This window comes from Sorex araneus, chromosome 2 (assembly GCF_027595985.1).
Source record: "Sorex araneus isolate mSorAra2 chromosome 2, mSorAra2.pri, whole genome shotgun sequence".
NCBI classification, from domain to species: domain Eukaryota; kingdom Metazoa; phylum Chordata; class Mammalia; order Eulipotyphla; family Soricidae; genus Sorex; species Sorex araneus.
The window spans coordinates 35101253-35116497 of NC_073303.1; the positions used below are offsets into that span (position 1 = coordinate 35101253).

The window sequence follows — 15245 nt, forward strand, 5'->3', positions numbered from 1 at the left end:
GAGTAACCCCTGAGCATTGCCGGGTGTGACCCAAAAAGCAAAGAAAAGAGACCAAGCTCCAAACCAGCTGCTGAGATTTCCTTTTGCTCTGGCTGCTGGGAGGCTCACCATTAAATTTAGCACTCAGGGGCCCCCTCTGCCCCCCTGCTCCAGCCCCGCAAATAACTGCCCATCCATCTCCCCATTTAAAAGATCCTGTTCCACTAGTTTTCATACTGAGAACAAGCAATCTTGGGGCGGGAGCAAAGTACAGCGATAGCGAGGCCACTTGCCTTGCATGTGGCTGGCCTGGGTTTGATCCCTGGCATCCCATATGGTCCCTCACACACAGTCTGGAGCGATTACTGAGTGCAGAGCCAGGAGCAGCCCCTGAGCACCCCCAGGTGTGGCCCCAAAATCAAAACAAACAAATTTTTAAAACCCCAACTAATAGAAATTTTAAAAATAAATTAATTTAAAAAAAACCCTCTTAAGAACAATCTCAAATCCATTGGGCAAATATGCAGATTATAATTTAGGGACACAGCCCTGAAGCCAGCCTCAGATCTTCGGGCCAGTGTGTGATTTAAGCAGACACATTAATAGTTCCCAGGCCAGACATGGCTTCCCCGGGCCCGATGCGGGGCTGGGAGAAAGCAGATACTTAGCCTGTACCCAACACAGCCGTGACCTCCAGAACGAGGACGAAGGACATCCAGGCACTGGGCACCGCCATGTCTTCCCGTGAGGAGCAGGGCAGGAGCTGGCGAGGTGCTTCTCACTGTGATCTTGCCCCTGAAATGTCCCTGCGCGATTTCTCAGTCCCGGAGGTCTGCAAGGAAGAGAAGCTTGTCGGGTTCTATGTTCCTGAGTCATCCCTGTGGCAAGAGTCAGGCCAAGCCACCCCTGCCACACTCCTCCACACGGACAGCTCCGGGCAGGGCGGGGGTGAGGGGATAAGACTTGGGATGAGAGAGAGGACCTGGGTCCGAAGCATGATTCCCGGTGCCGGTCCCCACCGTCCGATGGGGCATCGGAAAGGAGGAGGGATGCGTTCTGGTCAGCGCGGAGGGGCTGACGCACTCACCCACCTCTCATGTTTGCTGCTCTTCGGTGGTGCTCCGGCACCTCTCCATCCCAGCTTCACTGAGGCCCCACCCCAGGACACCCAGCCCCACCCCAGGACCCTCCCAGGAAGCCGGGGGAGGCTCCGGCTGTCCCCACACTGCCACCAGCAGTGCATTCCTGTGCACAGGCTGCACCGGAACACACTTTTCTGACCTCTTTACTCAACCTGGCGGAGAGCCCAGGGCCAGGACCCGGAGGGGGGCCAGCGGGGATGCCCTGGGCGAGGCCAGGGCTCCCCAGTAAACGCAGATTGTGGCTTAGGGGCGGCAGGAGCTGAGACAAGTGACCTGGGGCCAGAGCCACGCACTCCGCCTCTGGCTTTGCTCTGCCCAGAAGCTCTGGCTGAGCCAACGCCGGCCGGTTCCTAAAGATTCATACTGGACTCCCTGCTCCTGCCAAAGCTGGGCTATTGTGGGAAAGGGGAGGGTCTTCCTTTGGGGGGGGGTACTCCAAAGCACCTGGCTGCCCCGAGACCAGCCTCCCCCCAACCCAGCACTTGTCTCAGTAGAGTAACAGAAGCCCACGGGTGGGAAGGTCCCCCCAGGTCTGCTCCTGCCCGTCTCACCCGAACTCTGGGCTGCGCACAGGTGGCTGAGTGCCACAGAGGGCCACACGGCGGGACTCTGGAACATCCCCCGCCCCCCGCAGCCCGCCTGGAGCACCTTATGGAAAAGCCACTTCCCATCTGGCAGCCCGGGGAGTCTCTGCGCTCTGGCTCTGCCGTTCGAGCTCCTTGGACAGAGCAGCTGGGAAGGAGCCCAGAGGTACAGAGAGGACACCCCCCGCCCCGCCACCCACCCCCCCACAGCACCATCTGTGGGCCTGGACCCCGGACAGCCCAGGGAAAGGACCCGAGAGATGCCCACAGCCCTGAGGGGCATCTGCCTTCTCTGTGGGAGGCGGGTGGGGTGCGGGCTGGGACGCTCACCCAGTCCTGAGCGTGCTCCACAGCTGGGGGTCCAGTCCTGGTGCGCTGTGTCCGGCTGCGGGGCCTTATATAGCCCAGCTGGTGGCTCAGCCCATGGCAGCGAGCCACGGGAAGCTGCCGAAACCAGATCTGAGTGAGCGGGAGGAAACCCAGCCTCCGCCCCCCTCTCTGCCCCCCCCCGCCGCCTCCCCCCTGCAACCACATCCCCTGCAGCGCGCAGAGGCTGGGATTTCACTTCCAGATCCTCCGGGACAGATGCTGGAGAGCTGGTGAGGGTCCAGGGGGCCGCTGACGGGCCTCAGGCCAAGGCGGGAGACGGGCAGTGCCGGGGGCCGAGGGAAAGGCCACCTCTGGGCAGCACGTTATGGCTCTGGGGCTACTGCGCTCTGCCCGCAGGTGCCCTGTCTCAGCGGGCTCTGCGAACTCTCGGCTCGGTGGGGACTGGGCTGGGCTGATGAGGGGCTGTGGGGGGCAGTCTCTGTCGCTCCCTTCTCTCTGGCCACCTGTCTGCTCCCACCGTCCCTCAGTGCCCGGCGTGGGCCCTTTGGATCCCCGCCGGCCACTGCATGTGCGTGGATGAGCTTGGGGGGTCTGGGCACCTCAGCTGTCCGGGGCCGGGTGGGGGGGGAGCTGCAGCACCTCACAGGCAGCTGTGGGTGAGTGGGCACCAGGCCTGGGAGAGCCCAGATGCCGGATTCCAGCTCCAGGCTCTGGCTCAGTCGGTCTGAGTGGAGGCTGAGGCTTTGCATTTCCGAAATGCTCACAGCAGACACAGCCCACTCAGGACAGAGGTAGGTGGTGGGGGTGTCCTGGAGCTGCCCGGCCGCCAGGGGGCGCACTTTCAGCCTGACTGGGCTTGTCGCTGGTCTGGGCCAGCGGATAGAGGCCCAAGCTGGGCCCTTACACCAGCACTAACACACTACACACAGCCTCAGGGAGGGCCCGCCTGGGGCAGGCAGCCTTCAGGAAGGAGGTAAATCCTGGAGCTCAGGAAAGATGTTCTCGTGGAAGTGATTCATGGACGTGAAGGAGGCCAGCTCTCCTTGTGAGAGCCATCTGTGCCTGAGTGTGTCCCTGTGTGTGTCTTAGGGTGTGTGTGTGTGTGTGTTGAGGCATATATGTGTGTACATAGGTGTGTGTTGTCTTGATGTGTGTGTTGGGTGTATATATTGTATACATGGGAGTGTGTGTACCGTAGGATGTGTGTGTGTTGGATGTGTGCATCACAGTGTATGTGTGTGCATGTGCTTGTTGGTTGTGTGCACATGTGTGTGCATGTATGTTGGAGTATATTGTGTGTACATGCATGTGTGCTGAAGTGCATATAGGTACATGTGTGTGCTGGAGTGTGTGTGCATGTGTGTATAGGGGTGTATTTGCATGCCTGTGTTGAGCTGTATGTGTGTGTGTGCTGGAGTGTATATGTCTGTGTATGTGTGTGTTGAAATGTATGTGTGCATGCATGTTGGAGTGTGTGCATGTGTGGTAGAGTGCATGTATGCATGTGTGTTGGAGTGTGTGTGTGGTACAGTGTTTGTGTGTGCATGCAGGTTGGAGTGTGTGCATGTGTATCTTGGAATGTATATGTATGTGCATGTGTCCTGGAATTTCTGTGTTGGGTATGTTTGTGCATGTGTGTGTGCGTGTGTTGAAGTGTGTGTGTGCACACCTGTGTGTCTGTGGAAGCAGGGAACTCTGTTCTCTTGGCACCCCCCTGGACAAGAGCTACTGGGGAGCCCACAGGGGACAGGAAGGCTGTGGAGTCGAGGTGAGCCCGGGCTGGCCGCCTTCTCGGGCCTGCTCCACTCCAGGCTCTCGACCACAAGCCTGTCGCTGTCCAGGCCTGGTCCAGTTGGTTTCAGAGCCAAGTCACGAGGGAGCTTCACTCACAGCTTGGAAGGCAGAGCCTGAGCCGAGTGAAGCCCAGGGAAGCCTCAGGAGGGACAGACAGACAGAGCTGGGCAGGTTAAAGAACAGCCCAGTCCTGGTTCTATGCGGAGGCTCCCACGGGGTCTTGGACAGGCACTTAGTGACCCAGGGCTTCAGGAGGTCAAGGTTGCAGTGTCATAGGACACAGCCCTAGGAGTGAGGCCAGCAAAGCCGTGTGACTGCTGGGCTAGGTAAGGAGAATGGCAGAGAAGGGTCCGGGGGGTGAGCCAGAGACTCAGAGGGCAGGACCCCCGTGGCCTGCACTCTGTGACGCGCAGAGTGTGCAGAAAGTTCCCTGTCTTCTCTCTTCTCTTTCTGCAGATGCCCGTGGGGCAAGGGTTTGGCTAAGGGGGGCATGTTAGGCCCCTGCCTGGGCCTCCTTGCTCGGTCCAAGCTCACATCAAGGGCCCCACTTCCGAGTCTTGAGTGGCAGCTGGCAGTGTCTGGTCATGACAGGGCCAGGGCCGAGGCACTGCGAGCTGGAACCCCTGGGTTCTGATTCCACCCCATATTTCATGTCTCTTTGCCTCATCTCCTCCTCCTCCTCTCCAACAAAATCCTCTCCAGGCCTGGAGATGGCCTGTGGCGAAAGCACCTGCCTTGCAGGTGTGAGGCCACGAGATGACTGGTGTGACCACACGTGTCGAGTGGTATCCTGTGACCCTCAAAGCCCTTCCAGCTGCCCACAGCCAGGTGCGTGCAAGCACCCCAGCTAGGGGGTCATAAAACAACAGAGGAAAGGGAAAGGAGGGGGAGGGGGGCAAAGAAAGAGAAAATAAAAAGGAAGAAAGGAAGGAAGAAAAGGAAGGAAGGAAGGAAGGAAGGAAGGAAGGAAGGAAGGAAGGAAGGAAGGAAGGAAGGAAGGAAGGAAGGAAGGAAGGAAGGAAGGAAGGAAGGAAGGAAGGAAGGAAGGAAGGAAGGAAGGAAGGAAGGAAGGAAGGAAGGAAGGAAGGAAGGAAGGCAAGGAAGGAAGGAAAGAAGGAAGGAAGGAAGGAAGGAAGGAAGGAAGGAAGGAAGGAAGGAAGGAAGGAAGGAAGGCAAGGAAGAAAAGGAAGGAAGGAAGGAAGGAAGGAAGGAAGGAAGGAAGGAAGGAAGGAAGGAAGGAAGGAAGGAAGGAAGGAAGAAAGGAAAGGAAGGAAGGAAGAAAAGGAAGGAAGGAAGGAAAGATAGCAATCAGAGAGATAGCATAGAGGCAGGGTGCTTGCCTTGCACTCAGCCAACCCTGGTTCCATCCCCAACACCATATGCTGGTCCTCAAGCCCCACCAGCAGTGATCCCTGAGCAGAGAGCCAAGAGTAAAGCAGGAGCACCACAAGGAGTGATCCCTGAGCATAGAGTAATCCCTGAACATAGCTTGGATGTGGTCCCAAAAAACAGGAGAAGAAAAGAACCCTTCTTCTCTGTCTGTCTTCTCTCTAAACTCTGAAGTCAAAGGTGATCTAAGCATCCCCTTTTACAGTTCCTCATCCAGTATTCTATATTCCACAGGTAAGTGGATCATCCGGTGTGTGTCTTTCTTCTCTGGCTTACTTCACTCAACATGAGATTCCAACCATGTTGCAGCAAATTGCATGATTTCATCATCCCTTGCAGCTGCATAGTATTCCACATCTTCACAATCCATTCAGCCGTCATTGGACACCAAGATTGATTCCATATCTTAGCTATTGTACTGAGTGCAGCAATGAATAATGGGGGCATCTGTCCTTTTGAGAGAGCGTTTTTATGTCCTGAGGATAGATGCCCAAAAGTAGAATTGCTAGGGAAAGAAGAAAAAGAAAAGTAACGGGTGACCAAGCTTCATGGCTTCAGTTATACCAACGATATGAGGGGTAGGGAGATATACCCAAAACACAGGTTCCACAGAACCACAAACATGAGATCTAAGCAGCACCCACTGGAACTCTGTGATGTGCTTATCAGGTTGACAGGCAGGGGTGGAGTGGGGGTTGGGATGGGCGGGAATCTGGGAACACCCACGGAGGGAAGCCGACCCTGGCGGAGGGCTTGGTGTTGAGTTATCATATGCCCAAAATGCAACTCTGAATAGTGCAAATTACGGCGCTTAAAAAGACCCCAAGAACCTTCCGAGCCCTCATGATGTTGGGACGAGAACTGCGAAGGCTGGCGGGGTGCTCAGAGCCATACCCCTCTCCTCCCGGGATTCTGGAGAGAAAACTGCTCTCTGTGGCCTGGGCTCAAGTAAAGACAGGGCTTGGGCGGTGGCCAGGGGTCTGGCTTGTCCCCGTCTGGCCTGGATGGGCCAACTGAGTCCTGCGGGCCCATCTGGGGCTTCTGCAGGCCAGGTTAGTCTGCCGGCGCCAAGCCTCTGCCTGGACGGCTGGAGACCCATCAATCACTCTCCTTTGCTGGGGCCCGGAGGGCTTAGAGCCCAGTCTTGGCCTGACCCCTGTGCCCTGCGGAGGAAAAGGGAGTTTGGGGACACTGGGAGGGAGGGGTCTGATCGTTCTCATGAACTTTCACCCCTGCCCAGGGCAAGCGGGTTCTAGCCAGCCTGGGAGGGGACCAGAAGTGGATCATCCTTGGAGCTGGAGCCCATGATGGCAGCTGTGAGGACGGTCAGGGGCTACTGCTCTGCGGTCTGGGGGTCCCAGAGCGCAGTGCGGGAGGGCTCACGCTCAGACGACCGCCCCACCCCACGTCAGCTCTGGCACCGTGCGGAACATGGTCCTCCCTCCTCACAGGCACTGTCTCCACCTCCTGCCCTGGCTAAACCGGCCCACCTGGATGGAGGCGATGATTAAGCACAGGTGAAGGTGCTTCTCTGGCATGCATCCGGCCCTCGATCACACAGGGCGGCACCAGATATGGACCCGCCTCAAAAGCAAAAACAACTGAGTCAAGGGCACCGCCTCCCCGCCAGTCTCCAGTGTGCAAGGCGGAAGGATCCCGGAATTTCACAGAGGAAGCCCCGAGGCTCGCAGAGGAGACGCCTCTGTGACACAGCAGGTCCCAGCTCGGAGCTACCCCAGGGCCTCAGCGATCTAGCCTCACCCTTGGCGGGGGCGGGGCACTCACTCAAGGGGTCTCTTAGAATCACACCCCACGGTTAGCCCACTGGGGAATCCATTCTGTCTTCTGTCTTCCCACCTGGCACCAGCTCCCACTCACCATTTCTTTTGGGTGGGAGTTGAGCCACTCCCGGGGGTCCTAAGGGCTTACTCCTGACTCTGCCCTCTGGATCTCTCGTGGCATGGGTCAGGGACACTATGGGGTGTCAGCGATCAAACCAGGGTGAGCTGTGTGCAAGGCAAGTGCCACCGTACTCTCTCTCCAGCCCCTTCCCCTTCTAACTTCTAAAAAGATCTAGCATATATTTAGCATATTGTAGTGGTTATTTTAAAAAAAAAGTAAATAAAATTTAAATGGTAGGTGGGATTCAAATTTCTTCATCCATTTCTTTTTTAGAGGGGAGCAGTGGGGGGGTCACACCCAGCGATGCGCAGGGCTTACTCCTGGCTCTGTGCTCAGGAGTTACTCCTGGTGGTGCTTGGGAGACCATATGGGATGTCGGGAATTGAACCTGGGTCGGCTGCATGCAAGGCAAATGCCCTCCCCGCTGTCCTATCACTCCGGCGCCTTCATCCATTTCTCAGCCTTCCCTGACCTCTGCTGTCAGGGGAACACCCTGGCTCGGCGACTGTGTGGACACAGCTTTGCTCCCGGAAACAGGAGGCCCGAGGTTTCGTCAGGCCAAGTCTGGCCACACCTGCCACCCGCCTCTGTCTACTCTCCTTCCCTGCCCCCTGCGCGCTCTCCCTGGCCATCTGGAGTCCCGGTGGGGACCTGGGGAAGGGACCTTCCAGCTCAGACCCTGTGTGGGTGGCAGGTTCCGCTTGGAAGAGTCGAGGCTCTTCACATTCAACTTTCCACGGTGCTCCCCGCTCAAACAGCTGTGAGCTCAGGAGCACCAGCCAGAGGAGACACAGACCCGCGTCTGGGTCCGCATCTGATCCCCTCATCCCTCGGCTGCCGCTTCCTCCTCCTCCGCTGCCAGAACTGAAGTCAAACCAGCCCCAGAAGCTGCAGGGGTCTCTGGGGGGAGCCCCGAGGAGAGGCCTCAGCCCGGGGAAGCGAGTCGCTGAGTCTGGCGGATGCCGGGGAGGGCTTGATGAATATCCAGTGAGGTGAAGAAGTTGTGGTGGGGGGAGGGGGCCAACCCGGGAGATCACACCCCTGTGTGCGCCCCCCATCCTAGAAAAACCATGTGTGGATGCTCCTGGGAAATACAGGGCACCCCAGGGCACCGGCATGTACAGAGCCCGAGAGCGCCCTGGTTCATGGAGTCGCTGGGCAGGACCCAAGCATGAACGTGTATTGAGGACACCCAGAGGTGGCACGGGGGCACAGGAAGTGCCCAGATCCACATGGCATCTGATGAGGAAGCTCCTCCCCACCCCACAACCTGGGGCCTAAGTGAAAAGTGCTGTGAAGACGCTGTGGGGGGCGCTGGAGCGATAACACAGCAGGTAGGCCAACTTGCATGAGGCTGACCCAGGTTCGACTCCCAGCATCCCATATGGTCCCCTGAGCACCGCCACGGGAAACTCCTGAGTGCAAAACAAAACAAAAAAAAGACACTGTGGTGACTGGGCTCGGGGAACATCATATGAACCCGCTGTTAATGGTGAAAACTCTGGAGATTCTGGGAATTCTCTGGTGACCCCCAGAGATGCTATGTATGACCATAAGGTCGGCACACCACAGGGACAGGGGGCAGACCGCGGCCTGCTCTGGGTGGTCTCACCAAGTCTGTCCGATGCCAAGTCCTGCCTGACATGGAGCCTGCGTTTGGGGCCACTCCCAGCTTTATGCTCAGGGGTCAGTTCTGACAGTGGTCAGACATCACGTCTGATGGTGCTCAGGGTCACTCCTGACAGTTACTAGGGGCTGGAACCTGGGACTCCTTCACACAAAGCCTAGTCTCAACCACTTTTTTCTATTTTGTTTTGGGACAACACCTGGCAATGCTCAGAGGTTACTCCTGGCTCTGCCCTTAGAAACCACTCCTGAGGGGCTGGAGCGATAGCACAGCGGGGAGGGCATTTGCCTTGCACTCGGCCAACCTGGGTTCAATCCCCAGCATACCCCTGAGCACCACTAGGGGTAATTCCTGAGTACAGAGCCAGGAGTGACCCCTGTGCATCGCCAGGTGTGACCCAAAAAGCAAAAATAAACAAACAAACAAACACAGAAATCACTCCTGGAAGTGCTTGGGGGACCATAAGGGATGCCAGGGATTGAACCTGGATCAATGGTGTGCAAGGTACACACCCTACCCACTGCACTATCACTCGGGTCCCATCAACTTCTAAAGTTCTTCCAGGCCATCACATTTATTTTAGTTTAGTTTCGTTTAATTTTAATGAATCACCATGATACAGTTACAGATTTACAAGCTTTCATGATTACATTTCAATCAAACAATGTTTGAGTGCCCATCCCTCCACCAGTGCCCATTCTCCACCACCAATGTTCCCAGTATCCCTCCCACCACTCCCACCCTTTCCCACCCCCTACCTCTGTGGCAGACACCTTAGGTCATCACTTTTAAAAACAACAACAACAACTGTCATTGTCATTGTCATCCCGTTGCTCATCGATTTGCTCGAGCGGGCACCAGTAACATCTCTTATTGTGAGACTTATTTGTTACTGTTTTTGGCATATCCAATACACCACGGGTAGCTTGCCAGGCTCTGCCATGTGAGCGTGATACTCTCGGTAGTTTGCCGGGCTCTCCGAGAGGGGCAGAGGAATCGAACACCGGTTGGCCGCGTGAAAGGTGAACGCCCTACCGTGTGCTACCGCTCCAGCCCAACAACAACAACAAAAAAAAACTTGATTCTTCAAGGCGTTGACGGCAGCACCCTAGCGCTTTCTTGATGCACAAAGGCCAATGATGTACCAGCAACAATACCTCTTTGCCTTACCCAAAGGATTGCTGATGCCCAAGTAAGACCCAGGCTCTTCTGAGGAGCTTTTTAAATTTTTATTCACATTCCCTCTGCTTTTCCCAGGACTCAGACGTGAGAGCTGAGAACTGCTTTCCTGTCAACCACATCGCTTGGTGCAGAGCTGCCCTGCATTTCCAACTACTCTCACTGCTTGGGATGTGTTGAGTCCTCTCAACGCAACGAATGGGCGCATGCCACAGAGGGAGGAACATCCAGAGAGAGCATTGGCTTCTAGGAAGCTCAGGATTCAGGGCACGTGTCCCGTCTTTCCATTTTCTCCGTTGCCCAGATGGTGGATTGCATTCTGGGATGCCGCAGAAATGAAGGGGGCTCGTTAGTTGACTTCAGGAAAATAAGAATGGGGTCTCAGGCTGGAGAAATGATAGTATAGCAAGCAAGGAACTGCGCTTTGCACACGGCCAACCTGGGATCAATCTCTGGCATCCCATATGGTCCCTGGAGCCTGCCAGGAATGATCCCTGAGCACAGAACCAGGAGTAAACCCGGAGCACCCCTGGGTGTGTGCCTACCCCGTAAACCCTACAGAAGGACATCTCATTCGGGTCATTCTAAGAATCCTGTAGCAGAGCTGAGGCGTGGGCGAGTCCCTCTCTCCCAAGATACCTGGTATTTCCCTCATGTTTGTCCACTTCTCTCTCGGTTGCAACGCCAAGTGCCTCTTGCTCCAGGCTGATCCAGCACCTGCGGGTTCTTCAAATCCTAGTGGAAACCACGCTGATTGGCTCAGCTAGTTCCAGCCCCTCCCTTTTAGGGCGGAGCCTTTCCATAAACCCTTCACCCGCCGGCCTATAGCAGGGCTGGGCTGCTCGGCCTGAGCCAATCAGTTCATGCCACCTTAGGGCAATAGTGCTAAGCCAAGATGAATAGTGGCACTTTGAGTGATGGCTCTGCTTCTACCCAAGATGTGAGCGCGCGTAGTACTCTTTCCTCTCTCTGGTTGCCTGGTGTCTGACCCCGGTTTCCATTTGGCTCCACACTAAATTTAAAAAACTCTTTGCTCCCCTCGCAAACACCACCTTGTTTGTCTTTCTTCTTTCCATCTTCCAAAGGCAAAACCTTTGTCATACTTAGCCCTGTATTTCACCTGTAGCTACACGTGGTACGTTCAAAGGTCCCGTGACAGGGCTGGAGCACATGTCTCCTGGGGCGGATGGGGCTCCTCTCACCACTCGCAGGAGCGCCCTGGTTTCTCCTAAGACGACAAGCGAGAGGAATGAAGTCCCACCTACAAGTCCCGGCAGGCCTGACTCAGCCCTGAGGCAGAGACACTGAACTGTCCTCCCTGGAGGCCCCTGGGCCGCCTGGACTGAGTCAGTGGTGGTGGTGAACCAGGGCTCCAGGAAGGCTGGAATGGGGGACGTGGGTGGGCCTGACACAGCTGCTGCAGCTGAATGAGGGCTCCCAGTGTCCAAGATAGCAAACCAAGTTGTGTCCGTAACAACTGGTGTGGTGGGTCTGGAGGCCTGTGCTCACACTCAGGTCTGACCTCCAGTGCTCTGTGAGCTTGGGCATTTCTCTTTGCCTCCCAGATCTCACCTAACTCCTTCGATATATGGATGAGTTATGGAGCTGGAGAGAGAAGACAGAGGTTAAGGCATTTGTCTTGCATCCCACCATCTGGGGTTCAAATCTCAAGAATTGCAAATGGTCCCTGAGCACCACCAGGGGTCGCTCCTGAGCACAAAGTCAGGGATAACCCCAGAGCATCACCCGTATGGAGAAAGGAAAGAAGAGGAGGAGCGGGGAGGAGAGGAAAAGGGAGGTGGGGGAGGGATGGGGGGGGGGACAGTGCTCTCACAAAGGAGCATGTTGGGACATTCTCTGCTCCATTGTGACTGCGGGTGTGTCCTTGCCTTGGTGTATATGACGGGATATATTGTATATGGTGTCTATGACGGGATATATTGGTGTATATGACAGAGAGACGGGAGAGCAGCCTGGGCCCCTGGGTAGGCTGCAGCCAGTTCCTTGGGTCTCTTGTCCAAGCCCACTGAGATGGGCTTTGTACCCACATACCAACTTTGTGTCCATTCTTACAAACTCTTTAGAACAAGACCCAGGTGGGTCCCACCTCTTGCGAGAGCCCTGTCCTAGAGGGATGGAGCGATAGCACAGCGGGTAGGGTGTTTGCCTTGCACACCGCCGACCCGGGTTCGATTCCCAGCATCCCATATGGTCCCCTGAGCACCTCCAGGAGTGATTCCTTAGTGCATGAGCCAGGAGTAACGCCTGTGTATCGCCAGGTGTGACCCAAAAAGAAAAAAAAAGCTGAACAAGAGCCCTGTCCTAGCCTTGGACTGAGTTAACCACCCTCTCCAGCCTTCCACAGCTGTGAGCTGGGCCTTTTTCACATTCTCCAGACAGTGTCTGTCATCTTGCCTGTCCCATATGTGGAGTGAAAGAGAGCCTGTGTCCTTGTGCCTGGAGCTGCAGAAGCTATGTGGCACTGGGTGTCCTGGCCTCCTGAACTCCCGGTGAGTTTTCCACCCTCAGGCACCCCTGTTCCCAGTGTCCACCACCCGCTCTGGGTACAGAGTGAACCAGACTCAAGTCACCCACAGGGCTTCCCCCTTGGGGTCACCGCCCCGGGACCTTCCTCTGGCCCGCTCTCACCCTGAAGATGGGGGCGCCAGCCGTGGGGTGTGGCTCAGCCGCCAGCCCGGCCTGTTATGGGGAGACTCCCTCCGTTTTTCTGGACTTGCTGGCCCTGGTTTGAACCTTGCTGGCGCCCATGGGAGTTTTAATATTTTCCGTTTCTGCCTATTATACATTTCACCTCAAAAATGCATCCTTCCTGCTCAAAAGGCGTGCCCTAGCCAGTGAGAGGAAACAGGACAGGTGGGGGAGGTGGGTCACCTCGTCCGCCTGGGCTTAGAGGAGCTTCAGCCTGAGATTTGGAGTCCCGGGGGCCAGCACGCCTCCCTGGCCCGGGACGGGGGTGCCTGAGGCCTGGGTCCCGCCTAGAGTCCCAGCGCCTGTTACCTCCCTGACTCCTGGCCTGGGCTCATGTGGCTGGTCTGACCTTGGCCTTGTGGTTCTTCCTCCATGCCCTCGTGCCTGCTGGGGGAGGCAGTGCTTGTCTCTCGGGGTCCTTGCTCATCTCTGCACACTGGCTGGGGGAAGCGGGTGGTGGAGGTGATTCACTCTAGTTCCTGAGCCGGGCTGCACCCCTCAGCAGGCTGATTTCCTGGGGGTGCGAGGCTGTGTGTCCAGGCTCTGCAGTAGTCCTCACTGCTGACAAGGGGGCGCCTACCACTTTGATGGCCAGCACCCACACACACACACACACACACCCCTGAGATGCCCATGGCTGCCTGACCCATGTGACCAGAGATGCTCCTGTAGGGATTCCCGTGGCTGTGCCGTCTCCCCAGGACAGGGCTGATTCCGCACGGAGAATGTGAACCTCAGTCTCTTCCATGCTGAACCCCAATCTCCTCACAGTGCTGGCCCCCAGTCCCCTACAGATAGTGCAGTGCCACCCCTGGGGCCGGGACTGGGATGGGAAGTGACGACATTTCACTCCTACCCATTGCCGCTCTGAGCCTGAGACTGGCATGACTCTGGGTCCCCGCTCCCACCAGTGCTCACCGCACTGGGGACTCAGTAGCCTGTGCTGGGAAGGCGTCCTAGGGGGCTGGCAGGACCAGCAACACCTGCTCCCCTCACCCGGAGAACAGCGGGTCTGCAGAAGGTTCCGGAGCCCAGAGGAAAGCAGCTGCGAGGCAGTGGCGAGAGCAGGGACAAGAGTGTCACCCCTGAGGGCCCGGAATGGGTGCAGCCTGGCCCAGGCCAGCCCAGGCCCTGCGAAGGCTGAACAGAGCCGGGGCCGGACCCCACAGGCCCCCGAGCTGTGGGAGCAGCGGGTTCTCAGGGGAGTGGAGGGTGGACGCGGACTCACCGGAGACGACAAGAGGAACGGAAAGGGGGCCGGGCTCGGGGAGGGCCAGCGCCCAGGCTCAGCAGCGGGGGCAGAGTGGGAGGAGGGACGTTTCGAGTGGACACAGGGAACGAGACCCTTGCAGCCTCAGACAGACCTGGGGGAATGTCAGCCACATTCTCCCCCACCCACACAGGTTGCTACTGAGGCTGAAGAAGCCAGTAAAAACGGGGATGCAACTCTACCTCCAGCTCAGATGAGCTGGGTTGACACATTTACCACATACACACACACACACACACACACACACACACACACACCACACACACATATACACACACACATACATACACACACACATACCCACGTACATACATATTTGTAGTCTCTTTGTGAGGCACCATGATTTACAAAGTCATACATACTTTTTTCCAGGACCGATTGTTGGGTCACACCCGATAATGCTCAGGGGTTACTCCTGGCTCTGCACTCAGGAACCACCCTGGCCATGCTTGGGGGGACCCTACAGGGTGCCAGGGATCTAAGCCAGGTCAGCCCCGTGCAAGGCAGATGCCCTGTCTGCTGGACTGTCGCTCTGGCCCCCAGAGGTGTACACACTTTCCGGCATACCAGCAGCGTCCAGCACCCCCAGGGTCCCCAGGCTTCCTCCCACCCTCCAGCCTGTCTCCTTGACAGGCACCTCCTTTTGTACTTTCGTTACACCTGATGGTGCTCAGGGGAGCCATGTGGAGTTCTAAGGGTCAAACCCAGGTCAGCCGCATGTAAGGCCAGCACCTTCCCTGCCGTCCATCTCTCCGGCTCTGACAGGCACATTTGCAGTGTGGTTGCTGTGGTCTGGGTCTGAGACTTTCAGTATTGCTGGCTCTGTCGTTTGTATACATAGATAAACCTCACCTCTACACGACCCCTGTGCCAGAGGCCTTTGCCCCTCGCCCCTGATACCTCCCATCCCCCCTCTATTTTCGCTTCCACTCTGGAGTAGCCCGTGAGGTCGGTGTGAGAAATGAACAAAGCAGTAGTGGGCTGGACTGATGGTACAGCCGGTAGGGCATTTGCCTTGCACACAGTCGCCCCCTGGGTTTGATCCTCAGCATCCCATGTGGTCCCCCGGGAGCAATTCCTGAGCACAGAGCCAGGAGTAACCCCTGAGCATTGCTGGGTGTGACCCAAAAGCAAACAAACAAAAAACATGAATGAATGGTTCCTCTGTGTTTGCCCCTAACACAGTAAAGATGTTTGTTGTACCATATAGTGGGAAATTGTGTGTTTGTGTGGGGGCCATCAGCCTCCAGCCACCACCCTCTCTCCTGGGGGACAAGTAGCCCGACTTTTCAAGGGCAATCTTCAGTGAGGTTCTGCTAAAAAGGAATTTGAGGAAATCC

General features: G+C 56.7%; 1 protein-coding gene across 1 annotated transcript in view; it reads right to left on the reverse strand.

The window, feature by feature from the left end:
- CILP (cartilage intermediate layer protein) overlaps positions 1–706 on the reverse strand; it is a 19645-nt gene extending 18939 nt beyond the window's left edge. The window contains 1 exon segment of the mRNA XM_004619663.3: positions 655–706. Within this exon segment, the coding sequence (XP_004619720.3) occupies positions 655–694 (40 nt within the window). The 5' untranslated portion in view covers positions 695–706.
- Between the last annotated feature and the right edge of the window lie 14539 nt (positions 707–15245).